The sequence below is a fragment of the Scylla paramamosain genome, chromosome 26 (assembly GCF_035594125.1).
Source record: "Scylla paramamosain isolate STU-SP2022 chromosome 26, ASM3559412v1, whole genome shotgun sequence".
NCBI classification, from domain to species: domain Eukaryota; kingdom Metazoa; phylum Arthropoda; class Malacostraca; order Decapoda; family Portunidae; genus Scylla; species Scylla paramamosain.
In genome coordinates, this window is record NC_087176.1 from 9,680,001 (window position 1) to 9,704,243 (window position 24,243).

The 24,243-nt window shown below is 42.3% G+C and overlaps 1 protein-coding gene across 1 annotated transcript in view; it reads left to right on the forward strand.

The window, feature by feature from the left end:
- The window catches only part of LOC135113716 (uncharacterized), a 37,425-nt gene extending 18,506 nt beyond the window's left edge, over positions 1-18,919 (forward strand). The window contains exons 2-3 of the mRNA XM_064029238.1: positions 14,256-14,440; positions 15,927-18,919. Of these exons, the coding sequence (XP_063885308.1) occupies positions 14,270-14,440; positions 15,927-17,444 (1,689 nt within the window). The 5' untranslated portion in view covers positions 14,256-14,269 and the 3' untranslated portion in view covers positions 17,445-18,919. The remainder of the gene's footprint in view (positions 1-14,255; positions 14,441-15,926) is intronic.
- Positions 18,920-24,243: the final 5,324 nt, after the last annotated feature.

Below are 24,243 nucleotides of genomic sequence, written 5' to 3' on the forward strand. Positions count from 1 at the left end.
AACGGTAAAAATACATAAAAAAACACTGATAATACGTAAAAATACCGACGCTGCTTCTCCCGCCAAAACAAACCAAGGAACTTAAGTCGAGAAGTATAGTGAAGCTGTTATTTGTTATTTTTCTTATTTAGAGTTTTAATATAGGAGCAGGAGAAGGACGAAGAGGAGGAGGAGGAGGAGGAGGACTTAAGAATGAGAAAGAAAAAAAAAAAAAAGAAAAGTCACACACACACACACACACACACACACACACACACACACACACACACACACACACGGACACACACGGACACCATAGGGAAGCTCATATTTCGATCTTAGGGTAAAGTAAGAAGCCCTCCTGCCCTGGACACGTCAGACAAACTCGCTTGAATCTAATAAAAGAAGCTCTCATTTTACTGGCGTGGCTTTCCGGTCAGGCTAGTTAACTGTCGCAATCTGGGGAATTTGTAGAAGTCCCCCCTCGTGTTGTTGGAGAGAGAGAGAGAGAGAGAGAGAGAGGGTAGGGGAAGGCAAAAAGAAGTATATTTAGTGTTTCTGTCTTCCAGTGGCGCCTCAGTAAGTGCAGTGCGGCGTTGTGGGGCAGGTTGGCTTGCTTCGGCTTCTGAGTGTTGATGATTTGAAAAAAAAAAAGCGTGTTTCTTGTCCTTGTATTAGTCGTTAGTTGATTGTATCTTTACTTAACTCTATTACTGCTGTTTTCTGTACTTCTATTATAGTTAAAGGGTTGTGGTATCTTCCCGTAACCCTTTTCCTGCTGTTGTTCTTATGTTGCTATTGTAGTTGAAGGGTTATTGTATCATCCCTTAAGCCTTTTACTGTTTCCCTATGCTTCTATTTGTTGTAGGGTGATGTATTTAAGCCTTTAACTGCTGTTTGTTAGGCTTCTGTTATAGTTGAAGGGTTATTTTATCTTCCCTTAACCCTTTTCCTACTGTTTCCTATGGTTCTGTTATAGTTGAAGGGTTATTTTATCTTCCCTTAACCCTTTTCCTACTGTTTCCTATGCTTCTATTATATAGAGTTGAAGGGTTATTTTATCTTCCCTTAACCCTTTTCCTACTGTTTCCTATGCTTCTACTAAATGCAGGACTATCATATCTTTCCTTAACACTTTTAGTGCTGTGGTCATCCTTCCCGTTAACGTTCATGGCACTGTTAAAAAGATCATTTGGAGGAACAGAAAAGAAGGAAAAGGAATTATTTTTGTAATTTATATATCTCAGAACTATTTAACAGACTGTACCACAAGAAGGATGTGCCTCAAAAGTTGTTAGTGGTTGTGGGTGAATGGTTAACGTCTTTGGAAGCACCATTTTATATATATTTTTATTAGTTTTATGGCTCGTGTAACGGTTGATCATTTAAAAAAACATACTAGTGTCTTTATTTAACCCATTCACTTTTATTTGGTACATTTATCCCTAACCATTAACCACACTGGGACATTTATTTTCGTTCTGCAGCCACTTCCAAACTTTATACTGGGGTAGGAATTGCAAAATCCATTCTTTTCATCCCTTTCTTCCTTTTAAGTGTTGATAAAGATTTCACACCTTGCTTGTAGTGGTGCGAACTGTTGCATGTCGCAGAGAAAGTGTTCAGGTTGTGTAAATCTCATCTCTTGTAATGTCAGGGTAGTGTCATTAGTTTTATGACTGTTTTACCGGTTGATTGTTAAGGAAGCACTATCGTATCTTGCCTTAATATCTTGGAGAGCACCATTAATTGCAGTTTTATAACCTTCATGGCTATCATAAAGGCTAATTGTTAAGAAAGCACCATACTCTATTCGTTTCTTTATTAATTATTACATGTATTTTTTGCTTCATAATTCGAAAAAAAAAACAAAAGAAAAAAACATATCTTGTACTGTTATTGGTTATGTAATGTTTTTTTGTTTCTCTCAGTCAAGGAAATTTTTCTAGCTACTTTTCGGTCCCACATCTTGTTTTGTTTGAGGATATTGATCATCATGAATTTGAGTTTTTATTTATTTATTTATTCATTTATTTTATTTATTTTATTTATTTATTTTTTGTGCCTCTGTCAGTCTTGTGGTGTGTAGGTGTCTTTGCTGCGTTGTGGCTATTTCTGTCTTTCTGCTTTCTCTCTCTCTCTCTCTCTCTCTCTCTCTCTCTCTCTCTCTCTCTCTCTCTCTCTCTCTCTCTCTCTCTCTCTCTCTCTCTCTCTTTCTCTCTCTCCGCACCAAGTATAAGCTGCAGTTGTTTCCTCGCCGCTTGCTCTCACGGCGGCGGCAGAGTTGGCACGGTGCGGAACTCGGGGAAAATCACTACCAGAAGGCCACCGGCACACACACGGGGAAAAAAGGAAGAAAAAAAAAGTGGACACGACAGCTGAGCATCCATCATCTCCCTCAAAAGAATATAAATAGCGTACTTCTGTGCCGAGGATTCACTTATTATTCTCGAGTGGTAAAGTACTCTCTGAGGGGCAAAGATGGAGGAATATAAGCGAAGGGAAGAGGAAGAATGAGAAAATGAAACATAGCTGGTGATCATTTGCACATTTATCATCCGTGGCAACTCTTAAGTCTTCTCCATATCAATGTTACGTCATTTTCTGTTTGGATTTTAAATTACTCAGCTGATGTAAACCCGACTCTTACTGTCTTAGTGCCACACCGTCAGTGGTCGCCTTGGTGCTTGGAACTGAGCGTTGGTTAGTTCTGGGAAAGGAATGACGAAAATTCTAAACGACTATTTTAACTCAGAAAAAAAAAAAAAAAATGTAAAGGTTAGAGGAAAGCGAGCAGACTCACAGATATTACCATAATCAAGGAGACAGTGCAACAGAAAATACGAATAGACAGGCTGAAACGTTAAAATGAAATATATCCCTGAGTATTTAAACAATATTATTAATGCAGCACTGGTTAATATCTTTGGGAAATAATTATATTCAAGAGAAGTGCCGGTGATGTCGAGGCAAGTGAAATAGATCACATTTTTAAAGAAACGAGATAAAACGTTAATGTCGAGCTATCGGCTATGACTTCAACAGTAAGTAAAACAGTGGAGTCTGTGCGAGGAATTAAGGAATTATTTGGACAAGCATAGGTTGGTACAATATCCACTGCATTGTTTCATGCCCCACGACTCTGATAAGTTCTTATAGTAAAGTCTATGAGGCAGCAGATAATGAGGATCATTACGACGTAATATACCTAGACCTCAGCAAGGCGTCTCATAAGGTGCTCCACCAAAAGCTCTTAAACAAAGCGAGGATGCATGGGACAGACGGGAAAGGTTTATGGTGGATAAGGTCATGGTTATGCGACAAGAGACAAAGAGTTACGAGTAATGGCTGTAAACCCGACTGGGAACAGTAATTGATGAGGAACCAAAGGGATCAGTTATAGGACCCCTTTCGTTTAGTGATCTAGATAGTGGGATTAGTAACGATATTAGTAAACTTATGGACGGCACGAAGATATATAGGTTAATAAAATCGGTTTCTAATGCCACCACCTTGCAGACACACTTGGATAAATTGAATTAATGGACAGATAAATGGCAAAAGCAACTTAATTTTAGCAAATCCAAGACACTAAGCGTAGGTACAGGAAATTCGCATACTAGCTACACAGTAAATAACGAAACTCACCATGGTAAGATCAGGATGCGGAAAAAAAAAGGAATTTTAGACAGCTCTGGTCGCTGTTAGAAAAGCATTGCATAGAGGCTAGAAATAAAGCAAAATATACTTTATAATTTCTTTAGGCGCGTTAAAAGTAGAGGTCCCAAAGTAATATTAAAGTTATATTTTGCAGACTTCATCTAGATTGCGCTGTGCAGTTCTTTGGTGACATTACTCAATAGGAAGGATACAAGCCTGGTAGAGTCAGTACAAAGGAGAATGGCTAAAGATATACAAGACATGAGAAATATTCCTTGCGGTAGGAGATTAAAGATTCTGAATTTACTTGAGAGAGGTGCAGATTGAGGGGATCTGATGGAGGCCTTTAAATGGTACAAGGGATATAACAAAGGTGACGTAAGCAAAGTCCTCAGGCACAATGATCAGGATAGGAAAAGAAATAACGGTTTCAAGCTTGATAACTCAGATTAGAAAAAAAAAAAAAAAAAACATATATTTGTAAAATCAAGTGGGTTTAGGTTAGAGTCGCTTCTTCCACAGCTACAGAATAATAACAACGTGGTGACCTTGTATTGCTAATCTTTACGTGCATGAAGGAAAGATGGCAGCCGATAATTTGTCACAGTGCCTGAAGAGAATTAAAGATCAGGCATTTCTAGGTCGGTAAGTCGCTTGCTCTTCACCCACAGAGTAATAATAATAAGATGGCGTTGCACAGTTAAACTTCACGTGCATGAGGTGAACAAAAGCATTAAACAATCTAATCGATGAGACATTTGCAATTGATCTCATGCAAGATTCAAATGAGGGGACGAATTTCAAACCAAGCCAAGTAGCGATCGAATGCTTATCACGACACTCGCTGAGACTCCAGTGTCCAGGTGCAAAGTGTCCTGCTGTTTTGCTGGCACCATTGTGGCGTGTTAAGTGTGTGTCTCCCGGCGCCATAACCATTGTTGTGGTGCCATAGCTCACGCAGCGTCCAAAGCTCCTCCGTCACCTTCCGTGTTATTGTACCACCTTCAGTTTTCATTATTTATATTTAACTTTTCATTGAACCACCTTCAGTTTTCATTACATGTCTTGTCTTGGTGTCAGAGGATCTCTTTCGAACTACATGAACCTGTGCATTAATCAGCAGTTTATCTCGTATAGATGAATTGAAATGTAGCTTACATGTGTATTTATTGAGGGATAATGGCAAGAGAAACACTGCGATTGAAATACATAATATCTGAGCTAGAGAAAAATCCACTTGCTAAATTTAAATAACGGTAGAACTTGATCTTGATCTTGATGATACAGATGACATGATTGCTCCCAAGGCAGACCTTTGCAACGGCAGCCCCTGTAGGAGGAAAAGAAAAACAGATTCAGTCTCCTCCATACGATAAAGTTTCTACATGTAGCATACCGTATTCTCACCGAGTGCTCCCTTACTGCCAGTCACGCCTGCAGTTGTCTGTCACATCACACCATTCACGTTTTCAAGTTTTCTTCAGCTTGTCATATCTGTGCTTGCTGTAGAAATATGAATGATCAACCGAAAAAAAAAATATATATATCACTTCGATGAGAGACTGAATATATTTGGTAAGTATTACGGTTGCAGGTTGAGGAAGTAGCGCATGTAAGTTGTATCGATTAGAGAAGTGCAAGTGACAATGACCTGAGGCGTGAGCTGGGTGACGAGGGACGCGGTGGCAAGGTGACTGCCGACCTGCTGTATTATTTTACCAACACAATGGTTATTAATGATATAATTGTGTGTTTGGCTTGGTAGTTAAGTCGTTTGTTGCAATGAGCTTTATACTTTGCAATGGCGACCACGTGGCTTTATAGTGACCTGTGTCGTGATCTGTATGGTGATTGTATGGTGATCTGTATGGTGGTAACTGCATGGTGGTGTGTGTGGTGATCTGTATGGTGATTGTATGGTGACTGTATGGTGATTGTATGTTAATTGTATGGTGACTATGTTGACATTGTGTGGTGACAGTATGGTGAGTGTATGGTAAGTGTATGGTGACCTGTATGGGGATTATTATGATGATTAGTAATGTTGCCCGGTTTCCTTCATAAACAGACGTAAACATTCATTCTTTCATTCATTCATTCGTTCATTCATTCATAAACGCACATACAAAATACAACATAACATATAACATACTTTCCGTCTAAACTAAATGTTAATCTTGGAAATACAGGGTGCGGCAGAAACACCTCTCATGATTTCCTTTTTCTTATCCTTTAAAATGCGGGAGGTATTTCTGTCGCACCCTGTACTTCATCATCATTAATTTTGAAGTAGACACCTTGAAAATAACAGAAAAAAAAAACACGAATTACATATATTTTTTTTATCTCTTTGTACTCTTCATTCATTTTCTCATTTATTTTTCCCATTAATTACGTCAAATAATATCTACGCTAAATTATAAAGGTCGTAATATTTCATAACCACAGCAACATTCATTACTTGTAGAAAATATCGAAATTAAAAAGGCACAAGATATTTAAACCTACCAATTATAAAACTATCTACGAATATTTACCTTCAATTTTATTCTTTTATGTTATTCTCTCTCTCTCTCTCTCTCTCTCTCTCTCTCTCTCTCTCTCTCTCTCTCTCTCTCTCTCTCTCTCTCTCCGTCACGTGGTGTAGTTGTCATGGCTGGGATGAACAGAAAAACAACATAAGTCATTTCACTTCCCATCTGTCATTCTCTCTCTCTCTCTCTCTCTCTCTCTCTCTCTCTCTCTCTCTCTCTCTCTCTCTCTCTCTCTCTCTCTCTCTCTCTCTTCCTCTTGTTTTCCTGTCTTCGTATCTTATTTCTTTCCTTTATTCCCTTTTCGTCCTTTTCTCATTCGTTTTCCATCGTCTTCTCCTTATTTCCTTTCTTCACTATCCTCCCAGTGACTTTTCTTTCATCCTTCTCTTTCTGTCTTCACCAACACTCTCACACTATTTCTCTTCCCCTTCTCTCTTCCTTTGTCCAATCTTTCCCTCTTCCATTCCCATCTCTCCCTCGTAATATTTCCTCTCCATTCCCCCTTTTCTTCTGCCCTTCATTCCTCCCCTTTTTTTTCCGCCGTTCCTTTCCCTTGTCTCCCTTCCTAGCAAGAGCGTGAGGCTGTACAGGGAACACTCACGTAATTCTTGACCTCCTAAATCTATAACTGACGAAGGAAAGGTGCCAAGTGATAAGAGAGGAGGGGGAGGAGGCAAGGGAGGTGTGCTAGGGGATCTATAAAAGGGTGTTAGTGCCCATAGGGTGTGGCGTAGGGCGTGGTTCTGCAAGGGCGTGGCTGTGTGAGCTTGAAGGTCTGTGTGATAAGAAAGAACTGAAGGAAGAGGAGAAGGAGGAGGAGAAGGAAAAGGAAGGAGAGAAAGGGCGGTAAGTTATTGTGTGTGTGTGTGTGTGTGTGTGTGTGTGTAAGTTGTCATGCTATAAAAAATCACTCCTTGCTTTCTCTTTCATCTAATAAAAGAGAGTGAGAGAAAAAAAAATATTGATTTGCCTTGGAGATTAAAAACGAATGGCATGAGAGAGAGAGAGAGAGAGAGAAAGAGAGAACTATTAATATCTAATCTAACGACCTAACTGAACCTAACCTAACCTGACCTAAATAGTCTTTCATTATGAATAAGCTTAATTAAACTGCATCACAAACTGGCTCTTCTATCCTCCTCTCTCTCTCTCTCTCTCTCTCTCTCTCTCTCTCTCTCTCTCTCTCTCTCTCTCTCTCTCTCTCTCTCTCTCTCTCTTAAGACTCTTGAAACTCCAACTGCATTATTAAGTTGCAATACCTACTTTCATCTCTCTCTCTCTCTCTCTCTCTCTCTCTCTCTCTCTCTCTCTCTCTCTCTCTCTCTCTCTCTCTCTCTCTCTCAGACAGGTGTGCTCAGGTGTGTCGTTGTTCCCTCAGCACACCTGCACACTAGCACAGGTGTTTGGAGGTGGTGCATATGCGATTCTACCGCTGACTCACATATTCTAGTTTACTTTTGTTTCTGAGGAAGAATCTGTAATATATCACGCAGTTACTCATACGGTAATCTGCGCGTTGTGCTCTCGTTGCTGTATAACCTCTCCTCTTCTAACCTAACCTCACCTAACCTAACCTAACTTTATTTTTCCTAACCTAATATAAGCTAACTTAACGTCACTTAACTTATCCTAACCTGACTTCATCCTTCCTAACCTAATCTAAGCTAACCTTATCTAACTGAACATAATTTTACCTGACCTAACTTTATTTAACCCAATCCAATTCAACCTAATTTAACCTAACCTAACCCAATATGTTCTCACTTAAACTAACTTCACCTAAGCTTACTTGCCTTTATCTTTCCTAACCTAACTAACCAAACATAACTTAATGTAACGTAACATCTAATCTTACCTAACCTAATTTCACCTAACTTGACCTAACTTTACTTGACCACATCTTTCTTAACCTAATCTAATTCAGCCTAGTCTACCTTGACATAATCTCACCTAAGCTAACCTAACCTAACCTAACCTAACCTAACTTCATCTTTCCTAACTTAACCTAACCTAACCTAGTTTCGCAAGCACTGTTTATGACCTATAGTTGCAGAACCATAAACTCACTTAACTGTAACCTAACCTCAACCTTAACTTTACCTTACCTAACCTAACCTAACCTATCCTGACCTCATCTTTCCTAACTTAACTTATCCTAACCTAATTTCGCAAGCACTGTTAATGACCTTATTGTTGCGGCGCCATAAGCCCTCTTAACTGTAACCTAACCTCAAGTCCCCTACGAGTAAATTAACTACCATTAGTACAATAACAGGAGCAGTAGTAGCAGTAGCAGTAACTTTGAGGGGAGACTCAGGGCCAAACTAGTCATAATTCTTGGGATAAAACAAGGAATTGCGTGGTTTTGATGACTAACGAAAAACAAAACTGTGTCAGTGATCCGTGTATGTGGGTCAGGATTGTGTGTGTTTGTGTGTGTGTGTGTGTGTGTGTGTGTGTGTGTGTGTGTGCAAGCTACGTATCCACTGATTAAAAGCATATACTATTTCTCTGTTTTTCAAGTTTCTGGAAGACACTCCAAGAACTGTGATATTTTTCGTCTCCTGTTTATGAGTATGAGGCGCAGGGAGGTGTGCTTAGATATGAAAGAAAGGCATCAGTGAGTGAAAATGAAGGAAAAAAAAAATGCATTATTTTAGGAGTTACAACACTTACCTTTAATTACATACCTTCCCTCCCCCTCCTCCCCCTCCCCCTCCCCCTCCCCCTTGCCCCTCCCCTTCCCCTTCCTGTCATCAATAGAGGAATTAGTAATTATCATCCCTCTCTTTCTTCCCGTAACAATTCCCTCCATCTTTTCATTATTTTATTCTCACTTTTATTGCCTTCTTTCTTCCTCTTTCCTTCTCACTTTCATGTAACTTAGATGTGGTGTAATTTCTCTCTCTCTCTCTCTCTCTCTCTCTCTCTCTCTCTCTCTCTCTCTCTCTCTCTCTCTCTCTCTCTCTCTCTCTCTCTCTCTCTCTTTTACGATCTCATTATCTAGTGTTTTTACAACCTCTCACTCTCCCCACTCTTCCAGCCCCTCTCTCCTCCCTCATTACTCGTTCCCCTTCCCCTCATCCTTTCCCCTCATGACCTCGGTGACCTGAAATCAGAGGAGGTTAACAGGCCGTGACAGGTGGGGGGGGGATGAGGGAGAAGAAGGAGGGGAGGGAGAGGCGAGTCAATGAGGTGGAATGGACTGGGAGAGGGAGAAGTGGAAGAGGGAGAGGTGTTGCATAACGAGCAACACACACACACACACACACACACACACACACACACACACACACACACACACACACACACACACACACACACATCCTGGTAACATAAGAAATTGATTGAAATTTATTAATTCAATTTCTGTGACTAAAACTCTTACAGTTGAAAAAAAAAAATCGCCACCACATTTGCTCACATACTCAAATGTACAGTTGCACACCCGCACTTCGCGCATGCAAATTGCAGGCACACAAGCAGCCATTGCCCAAGGCTCAAGCCATCCTAATAATCGTACTGCCTATTCAAACAAAAATTCGTATTCGCATTCGCAAATACTGAAAAATACACATTCGGACTCTCTCTCTCTCTCTCTCTCTCTCTCTCTCTCTCTCTCTCTCTCTCTCTCTCTCTCTCTCTCTCTCTCTCCCTTGTAAGACTCTTGAAACTCCAACTGCATTATTAAGTTGCAATACCTACTTTCATCTCTCTCTCTCTCTCTCTCTCTCTCTCTCTCACTCTCTCTCTCTCTCTCTCTCTCTCTCTCTCTCTCTCTCTCTCTCTCTCTCTCTCTCTCTCTCTCTCTCTCTCTCATGCAACATGACACCTGTTATCACTGGTTAACATAACTGAACACACTTTACTTCAGTACCTCCTCCACTTTTTTTTTTTTTACCATCTCCATCTCCTCGTTTTCTGTAAGGCACCAGCTGTCCAAAGTATTGCTAATATTGTTCAGAATGTTTCGGTCTTTCGGACAAAAAATCAGTACCAGACAACCTAACTTAACCTAATCAAACCTAACGAAACCTAACCCAGCATAACATAATATAACCTAACCTAACCTAACCTAATATAATTTAACCAAAGCTAACTTAACCTCACCTAACTTAACCTCAGCTAACTTAACCTAACCTAACGTAATTTAATCTAAGCAAACCTAAACTAACCTAACCTAACGTAATTTAATCTAAGCTAGCCTAAACTAACCTAACCTAACCTAACCTAACCTAACGTAATTTAACCTAAGCTAACCTAACCTAACCTAACGTAATTTAATCTAAGCCAACCTAACCTAATTTCATCCCCACGGTCTTGTTGGTCTCAGCGTAGCTCTTAATATCAAGCGGTTCAGGAGTCCTTATGTTAAGTTATATATAGTTTATAGACATGAAATTCACTTGACTTATGACATCACTACTTGGGGTAACACACACACACACACACACACACACACACACCACACACACACACACACACACACACACACACACAACATTACCAGATGACACCAGTACAGAGTAGAATGTAAAATCAATACAAGACACCTGCTAGTTCTTCCTGTTTTCCCATTAAGAGAGAGAGAGAGAGAGAGAGAGAGAGAGAGAGAGAGAGAGAGAGAGAGAGAGAGAGAGAGAGAGAGAGAGAGAGAGAGAGAGAGAGAGAGAATATAGTCACAGATTCATAAAAAAGTCAGGTATGTATGAAGATATACATTGAAAAAAAATAAAGAAATAGAGAGAGAGACAGATAAATCAAGAGAAAGAAACAGATAAGTAAACAGATAAAACATACAGGGAGGGAGATGGAACGATGAATCAATAACTTAACAAACGAAAAACCCACAGACAACCAAACAAACAGACAGGTACTCAGCTAACGAACTGTGAGACATGTTGACGCACGCCTTTCCAACGGGACTGGCAGATCAATGCACTATCACATCACCTCGCATTACAGAGAAGGGGAGAAAGGAGGCCGTCTGTAACAACACGTGGACTGCAGACGCTCCGTGATACATAGGACCTTATTCTGAACGCCGCTTCGCCACTACCTCCAAAAGGCTTTACCAGTAGATGAAATTACATGGGATTTTTCTAGAGGTGTTTTCATGGTTCTAGGGACAGATTGACGAGATTTCTATATTATGAACAGGAAAAACACTCTTGAGAACCCGGCTAGTCATCTCTGTGGCCTTCGAAAATAGTCGTGGTGAGAGAACGAAAAGTTTCCGAATACCAGCCATAGGGACTGATGGGAGTGGAGGTATTTAAGCGCCATTATATTACCCTGTCCAAATACTTGACTAGGGTTATTGGCCTCCCCTTACCTGCATGATGGTGACAGATAGGTACACACACACACACACACACACTCTCTCTCTCTCTCTCTCTCTCCTCTCTCATCTCTCTCTCTCTCTCTCTCCTCTCATCTCTCTCTCTCTCTCTCTCTCTCTCTCACACATCACTTTAATTACTTCATAGTTTATTACATACAAATTTGACTGGTACTTTATGTAATGACTAATTCGGAGGTACTTATATTAATGTGTGTGTGTGTGTGTGTGTGTGTGTGTGTGTGTGTGTGTGTGTGTGTGTGTGTGTGTGTGTGTGCTCATCAGAACCTCCATTAAGTGATCGATTAATGGTGTCATGGCGCCCCCCAAAACCAGGCCGTATGGCAACGATTAGTGGCCCATGAGAATGCTACTTATATCATAAAAAAAAAAAAAAACGTTGAATTGAGCCAATAACCTTCAGTATTGCACGACATCGCTACCCAGTCCTCCATGAATGCTGTCAGAACGCACAGTCGAAGTCATAAGTGCTCCTTAATAACAAAACCTGAAAACTGATACATTCTTAGTAGATCACAGGACTTGCTACTGAAGAAAAACGCTACTCGGTTACTCGACTACTGCTGAGGTGGGTTATCGTACCTCCTCCTGTACTATTGTCGAACGCCATTCTGACATCATCGCGTGCTTGGATAATGAAGAAACAAAATAAGGCGATATTTCGTGTTTCTGTGGCATCCATGTGAAGTGGAGACGTGTAGCAACCTTGAACGCTTTAGATGAAACACACACACACACACACACACACACACACACACACAGAGAGAGAGAGAGAGAGAGAGAGAGAGAGATGTTTGATTTATCACCAATTATTCGTCTATCTTTCTAACTAGCGAAGTTTTTGGTGCGTAAAAGACATACAGACAGACATACAGACTTACAGACAAAGAGAAAGACAGCCAATCACAACCGTATCACACCACACAGATTCTCGGTTCTCTGTCTGTCTTTCTCCACCTCTACGTCTGTCCAACTTATCCGCCTGTCTGTCTATGCACTTATTTATTCATTTCTCCGTCACCGTCCCTTTGTTTCGGTACTTCTGATTGAGATGGTCATTTATTTTCATCCCTCGTCGTAATTCTCTCATGCAACACTCACGAAGTACAATTATGCTTTTCTTTTTTAGCCTTTTTTTTTTTACCACCTCACCTCGCCTTGCTTTGCGTGTCTGGGAGTGCACGGCAGGTGAGGTGAGTGATGTGCTATTACCTGAAGGGGCGGAACAGTGCTGGACATGCCTGCCACGGGGACTCCAATGACGATAGGCGAGGTGGATTCCCAGGGAGGTGGTTTGGTAGTCTTGAGCAAGCGATGGCAGTGCCCCAAACATTTCTTCCTTGGCTGCTCTGCCGGTGATGCGCTTGTACACCACCACGAGTTGAGGTGTATTGGAATGTGTGTGTGTGTAGTAAAATTAGTTGTGTTGGGTCAGAGAGAGAGAGAGAGAGAGAGAGAGAGAGAGAGAGAGAGAGAGAGAGAGAGAGAGAGAGAGAGAGAGAGAGAGAGAGAACGTTAATAATAGATTAGTGGGTTTGTTTTGTAATACCTCAGTAGAAACTATATTCGGGTATAATATTTTAATTTCATTGCTTTTTGAAAGAGAGAGAGAGAGAGAGAGAGAGAGAGAGAGAGAGAGAGAGAGAGAGAGAGAGAGAGAGAGAGAGAGAGAGAGTGTGTGTGTGTGTGTGTAGATATCATTACGTTCTATTCACCATAAACTGAAAAGAATATATAACATGCTGAAACATTGTGGCCGTATATTACGATGCTGGCTTTCAAGGACAAACCACACAAGGAAATACGAGCAGCAACAAGAACCGGTAGCACATGTAAAACCTAGACTCACTGTAACGCGCTGTGTGTGTGTGTGTGTGTGTGTGTGTGTGTGTGTGTGTGTGTGTGTGTGTGTGTGTGTGTGTGTTTGGGCTAACCAGTTTCACCGTCAGCCGGACACGAGGACAACAGGAAATAGCAGAGAAGGTAAAACTATCAGACAGGAAGTGCTGACGAAAAGAACCGGAGCACGGGAACATAATCATCGCTATACAAAAGTCACGAAACACTAAATAAAACCTTCCCTTCATCGTAATGACAACTTTTCTTACTTCCTTCAACATTCTGCCGCGAAACAGCATTCTCAACTGCGACATGGGAACATTTTGCTGAGTTTAGTGTACTCCTGAATACTCTTAGGAAATTGTTACTGTGGTGGTGCAGGAAGCTTCCCTTAGTGTTTTCCTGACAGTATATTAAAAGACTGTGTTAATGTGCCTCACTGACAGTCATATGCCGCGACTACAGGTTATCAGAGAGCGCTACTTCGTGATTTCTGTGGTTTCTTTATAGTTTAGTTGCCTCTTTGACCTGTGGAAAGTAGGATGTACGAGTAAGTTGTATTCCTAGGACTCTCATGGGTTTGATTCCTACAGAAGCTATTGTCGGGTTGCAATGCGTCGTGTGTTATAAGTATTCTGTCACCTCCTGGCCACTCTTGCTTATCTGAATCCATTGAATCACCATTGACTAGTGTAACAGTACCTTTATTTATTCTCTTTCTCACTCTTTTTTTCTCACAACCTCTCCTTCATACTCCTTCCTCCATCTCCGTTCTATTCCCAAATCTCCTGTACCTCATACGTATAGCACTGTCATGAAGTCCTATAACAAGCAATATCATGGGTGTTATTCCAGTGACTCATTGGGGATTGTGTTTGCAGGAGCCGCCGCCGCCATGTATCTGAACGAAACAGGGATGGAGAACTCAACGCAGGGAGACACAGATGCCCTGGAGCCACAGTGGGTTCCTATCGACACTGTGATCGGCCTCATCCTTGCCTTCTCCTCCTGTCTCTTCATCGGTGTGTCAGTCATCTTCAAGAAACTCGCCCTGAGGGACATAGAGGTGGGTGAGGAGTAGAGGTGGATGAGGAGAGGATCTGTAGAGCGTTCATCTCACAGCACTCGAAAAGGTTAAAGACAGGTTTCTTTTTTTTGAAGGGCAGAAAACTAAGTGGAGGAAATTAAGCGGCGGTCTATGTTATTCATTTCACAGCAGGATATGATGGGTTGAAGAACACTATAGCCCTTCACATTACAGAGATTAGGGTCGCAGTAGGGGACAAACAAGTGGAAAATAGATTAAGGGTAAAAAAATTTAAAGGCCAAATGTGAATTAAGGAAAAAGTGGAAGAGAGATTGAGTGGCTGTCTGTGTTATCATTCAATTCAGGGTAGGGTATGGCGAGCTGAAGAACACTGTACTGGCCTTCACGCTACAGAGATTAGGTTCGAGTAGGGGAGGAACAGCTGTAAAATAGATTAAGGGTAAAGGGTTAAAGGCCAAATGTGGATTAAAGAAAAGAGAGGGAAGGGGGAACACGTAACATCATCAATACAACATTAACCAATAGAGACTTTTCTTTCTTTTTTTTTTTTTTTTTATCATGATTACTGGAGTACAAAATATCTACCACTTTTCATCACATCCCCAGATCAACACTCAAATGCCTTCAAATGAGCTTCTATCTATCTATCTTTCTTTCTTTTCTTTTTTTTTCTTACTATGGTTATTGGAGGACAAAATATCTCCCACTTTTCATCACACCCCCAGATCAACGCTCAAGTAACAGCTGGCACTCAATAACAAGGTGACATTAAACCTGCTGCACTATCACGTGACGAAATTTTCACTAGTGAGGCAAAAAAGAGAAAGAGTGTGTGGTGTCTTGCATCCGGAGCATCATTTCTTATAAAGGCTCCATTCACTTAGTTTATCAAAGAAAATCAAAGCCATTTATTTCTCGACATCTGGAATTAATGATCTTTATCTTGTATAAATTTAGATTAGACAAGATTCTGTCGAGCACAAATTGAGAAAGAATACAGTACAAGTTGAAGCATTTAAAGTCCATATATCGCAACTCAAACTTTCAAGGACAACACGAAGAAGCAGCAACAAAAGTCGGTAAAACATATAAAAGGTTAAACTCAAGGTACTGAAGAATAAGTGAAGCACTAAAGAAGAGAATAATCAGAAATGCTAAGAACAGCAAAACAAAGACTTAAAGTGCTGATATACAACTAATGGTAACTCTCTTTAAGTAGTCTCCCTGTTCTTGTGTTGTGTTGATTCTTTGGGCTCATCTTGTTCCTGCGTAATTGTGACTGTCTTTCGGTTCATCTCTGTTATTGTGTTGTATAATGGCGATTCTTTTGCCTCATCCTGTTCTTTCATAACTGTGACGCCCTCTCGGTTAATCTCTCTTCTGTTATGTCGTACAATGGTGACTCTTTCTTCACATCCTGCATAATTTTGACTCTTTCGGCTCACCTCCCTGTCATCGTGTTGTATGACGGTAACTCTTGACCGACGCCTTCTTGCCCACACAGACCCAGGGCGGGACGCGAGCGGTGGACGGCGGCTACGGGTACCTGAGGCTGCCCAAGTGGTGGCTGGGGATCTCTCTCATGGGCCTGGGGGAACTCACCAACTTCGTGGCTTACATCTTCGCCCCGGCCATCTTAGTAACGCCTCTGGGTGTGTTCTCCATCGTGTGCACGGCCGCCCTGTCGCCATACTTCCTAAAGGAGCGGCTGGGGAAGCTGGGCAAGCTGGGTTGCGTGTTAGTGTTAGTGGGGTGTGTTGTGGTGACTCTGTGCGGGCCCAAGGATCGGGAGATTGCCAGCATGGAGGAGCTTCAATCCCAGCTACTGCATCCTGGCTTCCTAGTGTACGCCGGCCTGGTGGTGCTGGTTTCCGCCTTCTTCATGGCTCTGGTGCCTCGCTACGGCCACCGCTACGTGCTGCTGTACATCACCATCTGCTCCTCCTTCGGCTCCCTCTCCGTCATGTTCTGCAAGGGTGTTGGATTGGCGCTGAAACAAACCATTGGCGGCATCAACGAGTTTACTAACTGGGCCACGTGGGTGTGTCTGGTGGCCCTGATCGCCTGTCTGCTCATCGAGACCATCTACATGCAGCGAGCTCTGGACATCTTCAATAGCTCCGTCTTCATGTCCATTAATTACGTGCTGTTCACCTCGCTCGTCATCGTCGCCTCGTCCATCCTCTACACGGAGCTGGCGGTGATTGGCATCAAGAACATCATACTCACTCTGCTCGGCTTCATAGTGAACATCGCCGCCCTGTACCTCATGCACCTGGACCGGGAGGACAACACGCCCCCGCAGGCAGACGAGGAGGGCGACGACAACCTGGTACAGTCACAGAAGGCCAAGATACAACTGGCAAGACCTGAGCAAGTCACTCCCCTGCTGGGCCGCGCTCCTGCCTCCCCCTTAGCGGGCCTGAACCTCCCTCACACCATGTTCCCGACGAAGACCAATTCGTGCATGTCCCTCATAAGCCAGGCGTCGTTGCCGCACCGCACGAGCGGCGACAACCACAGCGCCGCGAAGATGCAAGACGATGGAGATGACGATGGCACGTACACCCACCACCGAGGCAACTCAGACGATAACAGGAGCAACACGGGAGGGGCAGCACCGAATAACAATAACAATAATAACAACAACAAGAACAATAAGAACATGAAATCCACCTCAGGAGAACGCACCCCGGGGCACTGCAGGTCTTCCTCTGGATATCTTTGTGAAGTGCCTCTCCTTAACGAGCTTCACTCCTCGAGGAAGCTATCCAGTCCAGACAGACACCTCGACAACGCCTCCCTCAGCAGTAACGGCAACAGAAGGGGAAGCTACAGCAGCAACATGAGCAGCGCAAGTAGCAACAGCAGTGCCAGCAGTAGCAGCAGCAGAAGTGGGAATGACAATAGCAATGGGAACAATAACAACAACACCGGGAGTCAGTTAGCTGATCCAAACACGCAGGATGATGATCAGGAGTATGACAGCTTGAGTGATGAGCTGAAGCAGGTGTTAGCGTGAAGTGTGTGAGTGTGTGTGTGTGTGTGTGTGTGTGTGTGTGTGTGTGTGTGAAAGTGCTATGGTGAATCTACTACAGGAGAGGAAAGCAGTATTAGGCATTGCAAAATCTCTCTCTCTCTCTCTCTCTCTCTCTCTCTCTCTCTCTCTCTCTCTCTCTCTCTCTCTCTCTCTCTCTCTCTCTCTCTCTCTCTCTCTCTCTCTCTCTCTCAGAACACTCAAGTAGTACCTTTGTAGCGCATAAGTTCGTGACTGGAAGCATTGCACTCTGATTAACATTGCAACTTCAGTTTTGTGATTGGCGTTATCGGTAGCTTGCCTGGAGCTTGTCGGAAACGTGGTAGTTATTCATGTAACCCTGTAAACAACCGTAGTCCCCTTATAGGCACGCAACATGGGCTTCTCCTTCATCCATGACCAAAGATGTGCCGTTGTAAAGATAGAGTTTCCATCCACACACTTATCATCATCGTCATCACTATAATTGAATCGGTAGTGTATCTAAAACTACATCATAATTCTAATCATCATCATCATCATCATCATCATTAGAAGTGAGCAGGTGATGTATCAAAAGCTACATCATCATATTTATCATCATCGTCATTGTCATCACCTCCACCACCACCGTCGTCATCATCATCATCATCATCATCATTATCATCATCATCATCATCAAGGTGCCCTAACTATTTATATGTAATTTATTAGCTCGTATAGTCTCGGCACTCCATTAAGTATAGGAGTGGTTTTTGTTTCTCTTTACAGTGAGAGGAGCATCCTAAGAATGTGTTAGCAATAGCAATGTAGAGAGAGAATGAACTGACATGGACACTTAGAGATGAACGGTAGGGAGGGTAGAGGAGCAGATCTTCATAAGGGAGAGTCTTGGTGGAGAGGCTCGTGTAGATTGTTGAGGGATAGTTACCTCGTATGAGCATCGTAAAAAAACAAAACAAACAAACAAACTAACTAACAAAAAAAAAAATACAGAGGACGAGATAGTTAATTAGAAGAAGGACGAGGACAGAGGACGAGACAACAGCTCACAGGCGTCAGTTTTCATTATGGCTTGTCCTCGTCCTTCATACTGACGTAGACACAGCAGACGAGGCAGCATGCAGTGAACAACGAGGAGAACGAGGAAGAAAGTGGTCGTTATGGTCAATATTGATGACCTCTCCTCGTCTGCTCTCCGTGTGTTCGCGTGTCCTCGTCTGCCTCGTCCTTACTGACACAGGCACAGCAGGTGAGGCACCGAACAATGAATTACGTCGATTGAATTCCCAGTAAGGCGCCGATCGATCCTGACCTGACCGAAAGGGAAGGGCGGTGGTGTGTTGTGTCTCGCGGCACCACGCGCCCTCATCCATACCTAACACTTCCTGTCTCCTCAAGGGCGTGGCATGAAGCTTTGTATAGTGCATGAGTTATGTATATAATGTATGCCAACATAGAAATATAATGTATACAATGCCTTTCTCTCTTTCATTATCCTTTTCCTGGCTCTCCAATAAGGTGTTTAATGACTTGACGTAGTTATCAGGTTGTTAGTGCAGTCAATTAGATACTTTAATTGTAGCATATAAGACAGTCATGGGTAGGAACGATAGGTGGACGTAGGTATTATTACGGCCCTCGTATCCACCTCGCCAACCACTAATCTCTCCAACCAACCATCCGCTTCGAACACCGCCTTGACCACACCGTAGCGGCATCATAAAGACGAAGCTTTAGAAACACGTCTCGACTCGCGTCTTGATCGAGCTAACCGAGCTGACGACTGACTTTCACCTCCATATCTTTTCAATCGCACTCGCTGTTCGCAGCTGGAACAGTTCTTCCTCCTGCTGTCTGGGTTCGGCAATATGGTGAGTTAAAAGATATGATGAACACAACACGTACACTCGCACTCTTCATTACGTACACGCCTGAGCTACTTGTACTTGTTATTTTGGGTATGTATTTGTTGTCCCTTGCTTGTTATCTGGTACGTGTTACATTAACTTATTGCTCATTAACTTGTTTCGTCAACTTTGATTTTCCTTATTTCTCATTAGCTTGTACATGTCATATTAAATGTACTACAACATACTTGAACCCAATCGGATCACTGTTCTAGGTAAGTTGCGCGCGCTATGCCCGCTTCAGGTAGTGGATATTTAGTTTAATAATGATAGTTTTATTTCACTTTCCACTACCTTGTGCTAGAAGAAAGGGTATAACACACCACTTGTCAACGAACTTCTACTCGTGCTTGTAACAGTATATACATGTATGGATTACGTAGGAGCTCTGTGTGGGCCCACTGGCTTCCTGCAGTTTGTTTGTAACAGTATATATATGGATTACGTAGGAGCTCTGTGTAGGCCTACTGGCTTCCTGCAGTTTATCTTTTTGTTTACTTTTTTTATGTATTATAGTTTCTTATTGAGTTTTGTAGAATTTGGTCTTACTGAGAGTTGTTTGTAGAATTTGGGCTTGAGCACAAACGCCATATTTCTTTAACTTTTCATCTACCGTATTGTTCTTCTAGATTTTATTCAATTGTCTAAATTTTACGCCACCGATACTTTATAACATATTCGTGTTTTATTACTACTGTGCGTGTTATTACTATTGTGCGTGTTGACTGCGTGGATTTGTGTTCTCGGCCTCGACATTCCGGTGTTTACGAATGGTTACTATGACTAGAGAACTGCTTCCTCCTCCTCCCCCTCTTCCTCCTGCTCATCCTTACAGCTTTACCCCTCTTCCTCTTCCTCCTGCTCATCCTTATAGCTTTACCGTCCTATCCTTGGTAATTGGTAATCGTTTAGTGAATAAAGTCTTCCTCCTCTTCCTCCTCCTGCTCGTCTTCCTCCAGTCTGTCCTTAGTAATTGGCAATCGTTTAGTGAAGAATGTAATAAGTGACGGGGCTGGTCATAAGTTGGGAGGAGACTGCACATCATGGCGCCCTAAGTTATTGGGTATGTGTACGCTGTGAGGCAACGCAAAGGCCTGGCCAGCGTTACGTACTTTATCGGTCGTAACGATAGAGGGATATGATGAAGCGCCGGAGCTTGTATTGATTTCTTTTATGTTTGTTAGAGTAATGTTATGTCCGCGTAAAGGCTTAAGGGAACAGACCAAGAGGCGGAAATGAATGAATGGGCATTAAGAAGCAGGCACGTGTTATTGATTTCCTTAAGTATGCAGGAGTATTTCTTAGTGTTACGATGAAAGGCGAATAGGTGATGGGGTGTTAAGGTGTGTTGAAGTTAGTGTGTGTAGTAGTTTGTGTTGCGCGTTACCTTCTGATGGCTGTAATGGGAAGGCACGGGCGACAGAAGAAATAAAAAGACAAGGACTTTGAGTTATGGCGTCGTAGAGTTTAATGTATCGTTAAATCCTAAGAGTAATTTGTTTCTACCACTCACTAATGAGCGTGTGAGTAGGCGGATGCTACACAGGTGATTTAGATGCTTTCTTACTTAAATGTTTTATAGGCATCTGAAGGTTTTTATTTTAGCGTAGATGAAAAAAATATTTAGCACACGAAAGGAATCTAGGTAGGATCCGAAGCTTCGAAGCACACACTTGGTTTGTTGCACACACTTGGTTTGTTGCCACCAGTCATTTTTTTGCATTCTAAGGTAAGATTAGAGAAGCAGACTGTTTAGTTTAGGAAATAGTCACTGGTTATTCTCCTAAATCTTAACGTATCGCTTTGACCAGGCACGCATTGTTATGGGTAATGTGCAATTACTAAAATGTTAGGTATCCTGAAAACTTGTTGCACGCAATGAATGATCGATTGCTTGTATTTGCTTCTTGCATACACCAGTTATAAACACTTCAGATCAGTGGTGCTGTAATTTTGAATAGTTCATTCTCTCGTTCAAACAGATTTCACAGGCAACAAATAGTTAGTGTGGTTTTTTTTTTTCTCCTGCATATTCATGTATACCAATTTGCATGCATGACGGTTTTTTGTACATCAGAGCCTGGAATCGCCATAAAGTATCGCATTCCAGGATCTATACAATACAAGAACATACGGAATGATGGATGCAAAGTAAGTACTGTGCACGCAATGGTTAACACTTTTATCCTTTTCTACGAGGCTCACACATTGATGAGACGCTTTGTCGGCCACACTCGTGCCTCGTGGTTTTCTTATCCTTTCTTTTTTCGTTCTTTCATGGAGGCAGCGTGTGGTCAATACCCTACCTGTGTATTTTCACGTTCCCGGGAACCCAGTCGGGGAACGTCGATATAATACGTTGAGTAATAGCTTCTTTCTATACACCCATCGGGGCATAACGGTATCGATAGTCACTATTTTCCACTTCCGCCAGGCTGGAGAGTTCTCACGCAACTGTGTTATGTATAAATGCCAAAAACTGGGCCGATCTGCTTCCACCTTGGCAAGGCTGTCCCCGGCCGCGTATAAATGCCAAAAACTGGGCCGATCTGCTTCCACCTCGGCAAGGCTGTCCCCGGCCGCCCAGCACCAGCAAACTTAGACTACATTCTGCGCTTTATCGACTATTTTAAGGTGGGTTATTTAGAGATTTTCAAGGGTGTTTGTATGATTTTATTGATAATCAAGAAATCTGCGCCATCAGTATGCAAAACGCCCATGAGGACCCGAGTGCTACTTTTGTGATATAAAGTGAGAAGACAATCCAAAAGAATATACGAAATTACGAGAAAATGTCTTTAAATTTAACTCTTGTAGGAGTTAGTCATAGGAAGGCGGAAATACACAAAAGTATTCAAATGCACAAAACAAGTATTCAATATGAGAGAGAGAGAAAGAAGAAAGCCGTATGCAGCGTTGAGAACACCTGAGCCCTTGTTGCAACAAATACTAGATGAAACTATATATCGCGCGCGCGCGCACACACACACACACACACACACACACACACACACACACACACACGGGAACCCACTTAAGCAGAATGTCAAGACAGTCACCATTCGGCACAGATTTAGAGTGCCGTGACCGAGGCAGTGTGGCGTGCGTGCCAATCTGTGACAGTCATCCGTGACAGACATGAAAGATGGTAACAAAGCTTGGTGCAAGTCATAAGCAAACGGTGTTGGCTCGTCTCATTGGCTGTCTCGCGCTGAGGGACGCCACACAATCAAGGAACCCTACATCCATCACATCAGTTTTTGTCTGACAAAACATAGGATTAGTCACGGTGTACAAGCGAAGGTATAACAAACTTAGCTCCATATTTTGAAACAATGTATTCTCTTGTTATGACTGCTCATGGTTTTCTTTCCCTTCACTGATAGTGCAGAATGTTTGCTAATTAAACTGTCAATATTATGATCTATTCCCACTCGTTCACTTTCATTGAGACCAATAATTTAGTACAAAAGCAACTTCTTGTGCTCCAAACATACAAGACAATGACTATATCACAAGCAGCATATTAGAGACGGTGACTTGGAAGAGAGGCATACGCTAAGCTGCGGGTGGCCTCAGCGATCATCTCGGTCTCATTGGCCCTTGAACCCGTGGTGACCGATGTCTCTCACTCCGGGACCCAAAACCATTGGCATTCGGATGTCCACAACTTATCTTCCCCAGGTTTGCCCAGATACCCACCCAATTACCAACCCGGGGGAAGGAAGAACCCACCTAATTACCAACCCGGGGCAAGGAAGAGGGCTGGTGGGAGCCGATCGCTGCCCTGGGGTTCGTGGCGAAGCGCGCTAACCACTGCTTTTCTGGACGCGGTATCGGAGACTGAAGGATATAGATTTTCCTGAAAAATCTTGTGTGCTATTGTGTACCGAGTCTTGTGGACGACGGTATACAAAGTTTTTCACCTATTAACATGTATAAAATATCGCGAACATGTATAAAATATCACTTCCTTAACTTGTATAAAATATCACTTCCAACAAATTACTATTATTAATCTATCGTAACCTGTATATTCAAGGGGCGATCCTTTGGAAATCCAAATTCAAGTTCAAATACTCCGACGTATTGCGTTCTTCATTTGGCTGACGCCATTGTGGTTTTCCTTCGTGTCACGTCACTCGGAGCCAGACGGTGGAAGAAGAAGGATGGAAGGTGAGTCCGGTGACCACTTCTGATAATATTGTCACGATTCAGAAGTAAAAATATCTCGTTATATTTGTGAACCTTTTGAGTATCATTAGAATTAGCCACGTAACTTTTTTACCGTGATGCAACACAATAAATCAAAGACCGTGAAAGTTAATAAGGGGCTAAAGTGTAACCTGCTTCATGATTCCTGCTTCGGGTTCGGATTTGGGGTTCGGACTTGGCTTAGCGAGGTGGTGTCTGCGTCACTCAGCAATTTTTTTATTTGTATTTTTTTTATTTTTATTTTTTTCCAGTGCCAATGTATTTTTGTCCGCATTACTTATGCCGTAGGGAGGACGGAGCTGTTACTGCCGTAGGGAGGACGGAGCAGTAACAGCAGGTAACCTATTTAATCCGGCATTTAAAAAAAAAATCCGGCATTTAAAAAAAAAAAAAATATTAAAGTGACGGCAGATTATTTTACTGCGCAGCTAATATGTCGTAACTGAAGCTCTAGTTACGAGTGAAGCTTTTCACGCGAATATAGTTTGAGCAGAGACTCGAGTGACAACGATAGGTTGATTTGTTACGCTGTTTATCGCACCTCGAGGTTTGTTACTGATCGTTTCACTCGCTGAGTAAAGGAACAATCACACAGAACAAATTTTCCGTGAATCTTTGGTCATAAACTTGGTGTTCCTCGCTCGCTCGTCTTATCTTGATCTTGAACAATGTAGTACCCA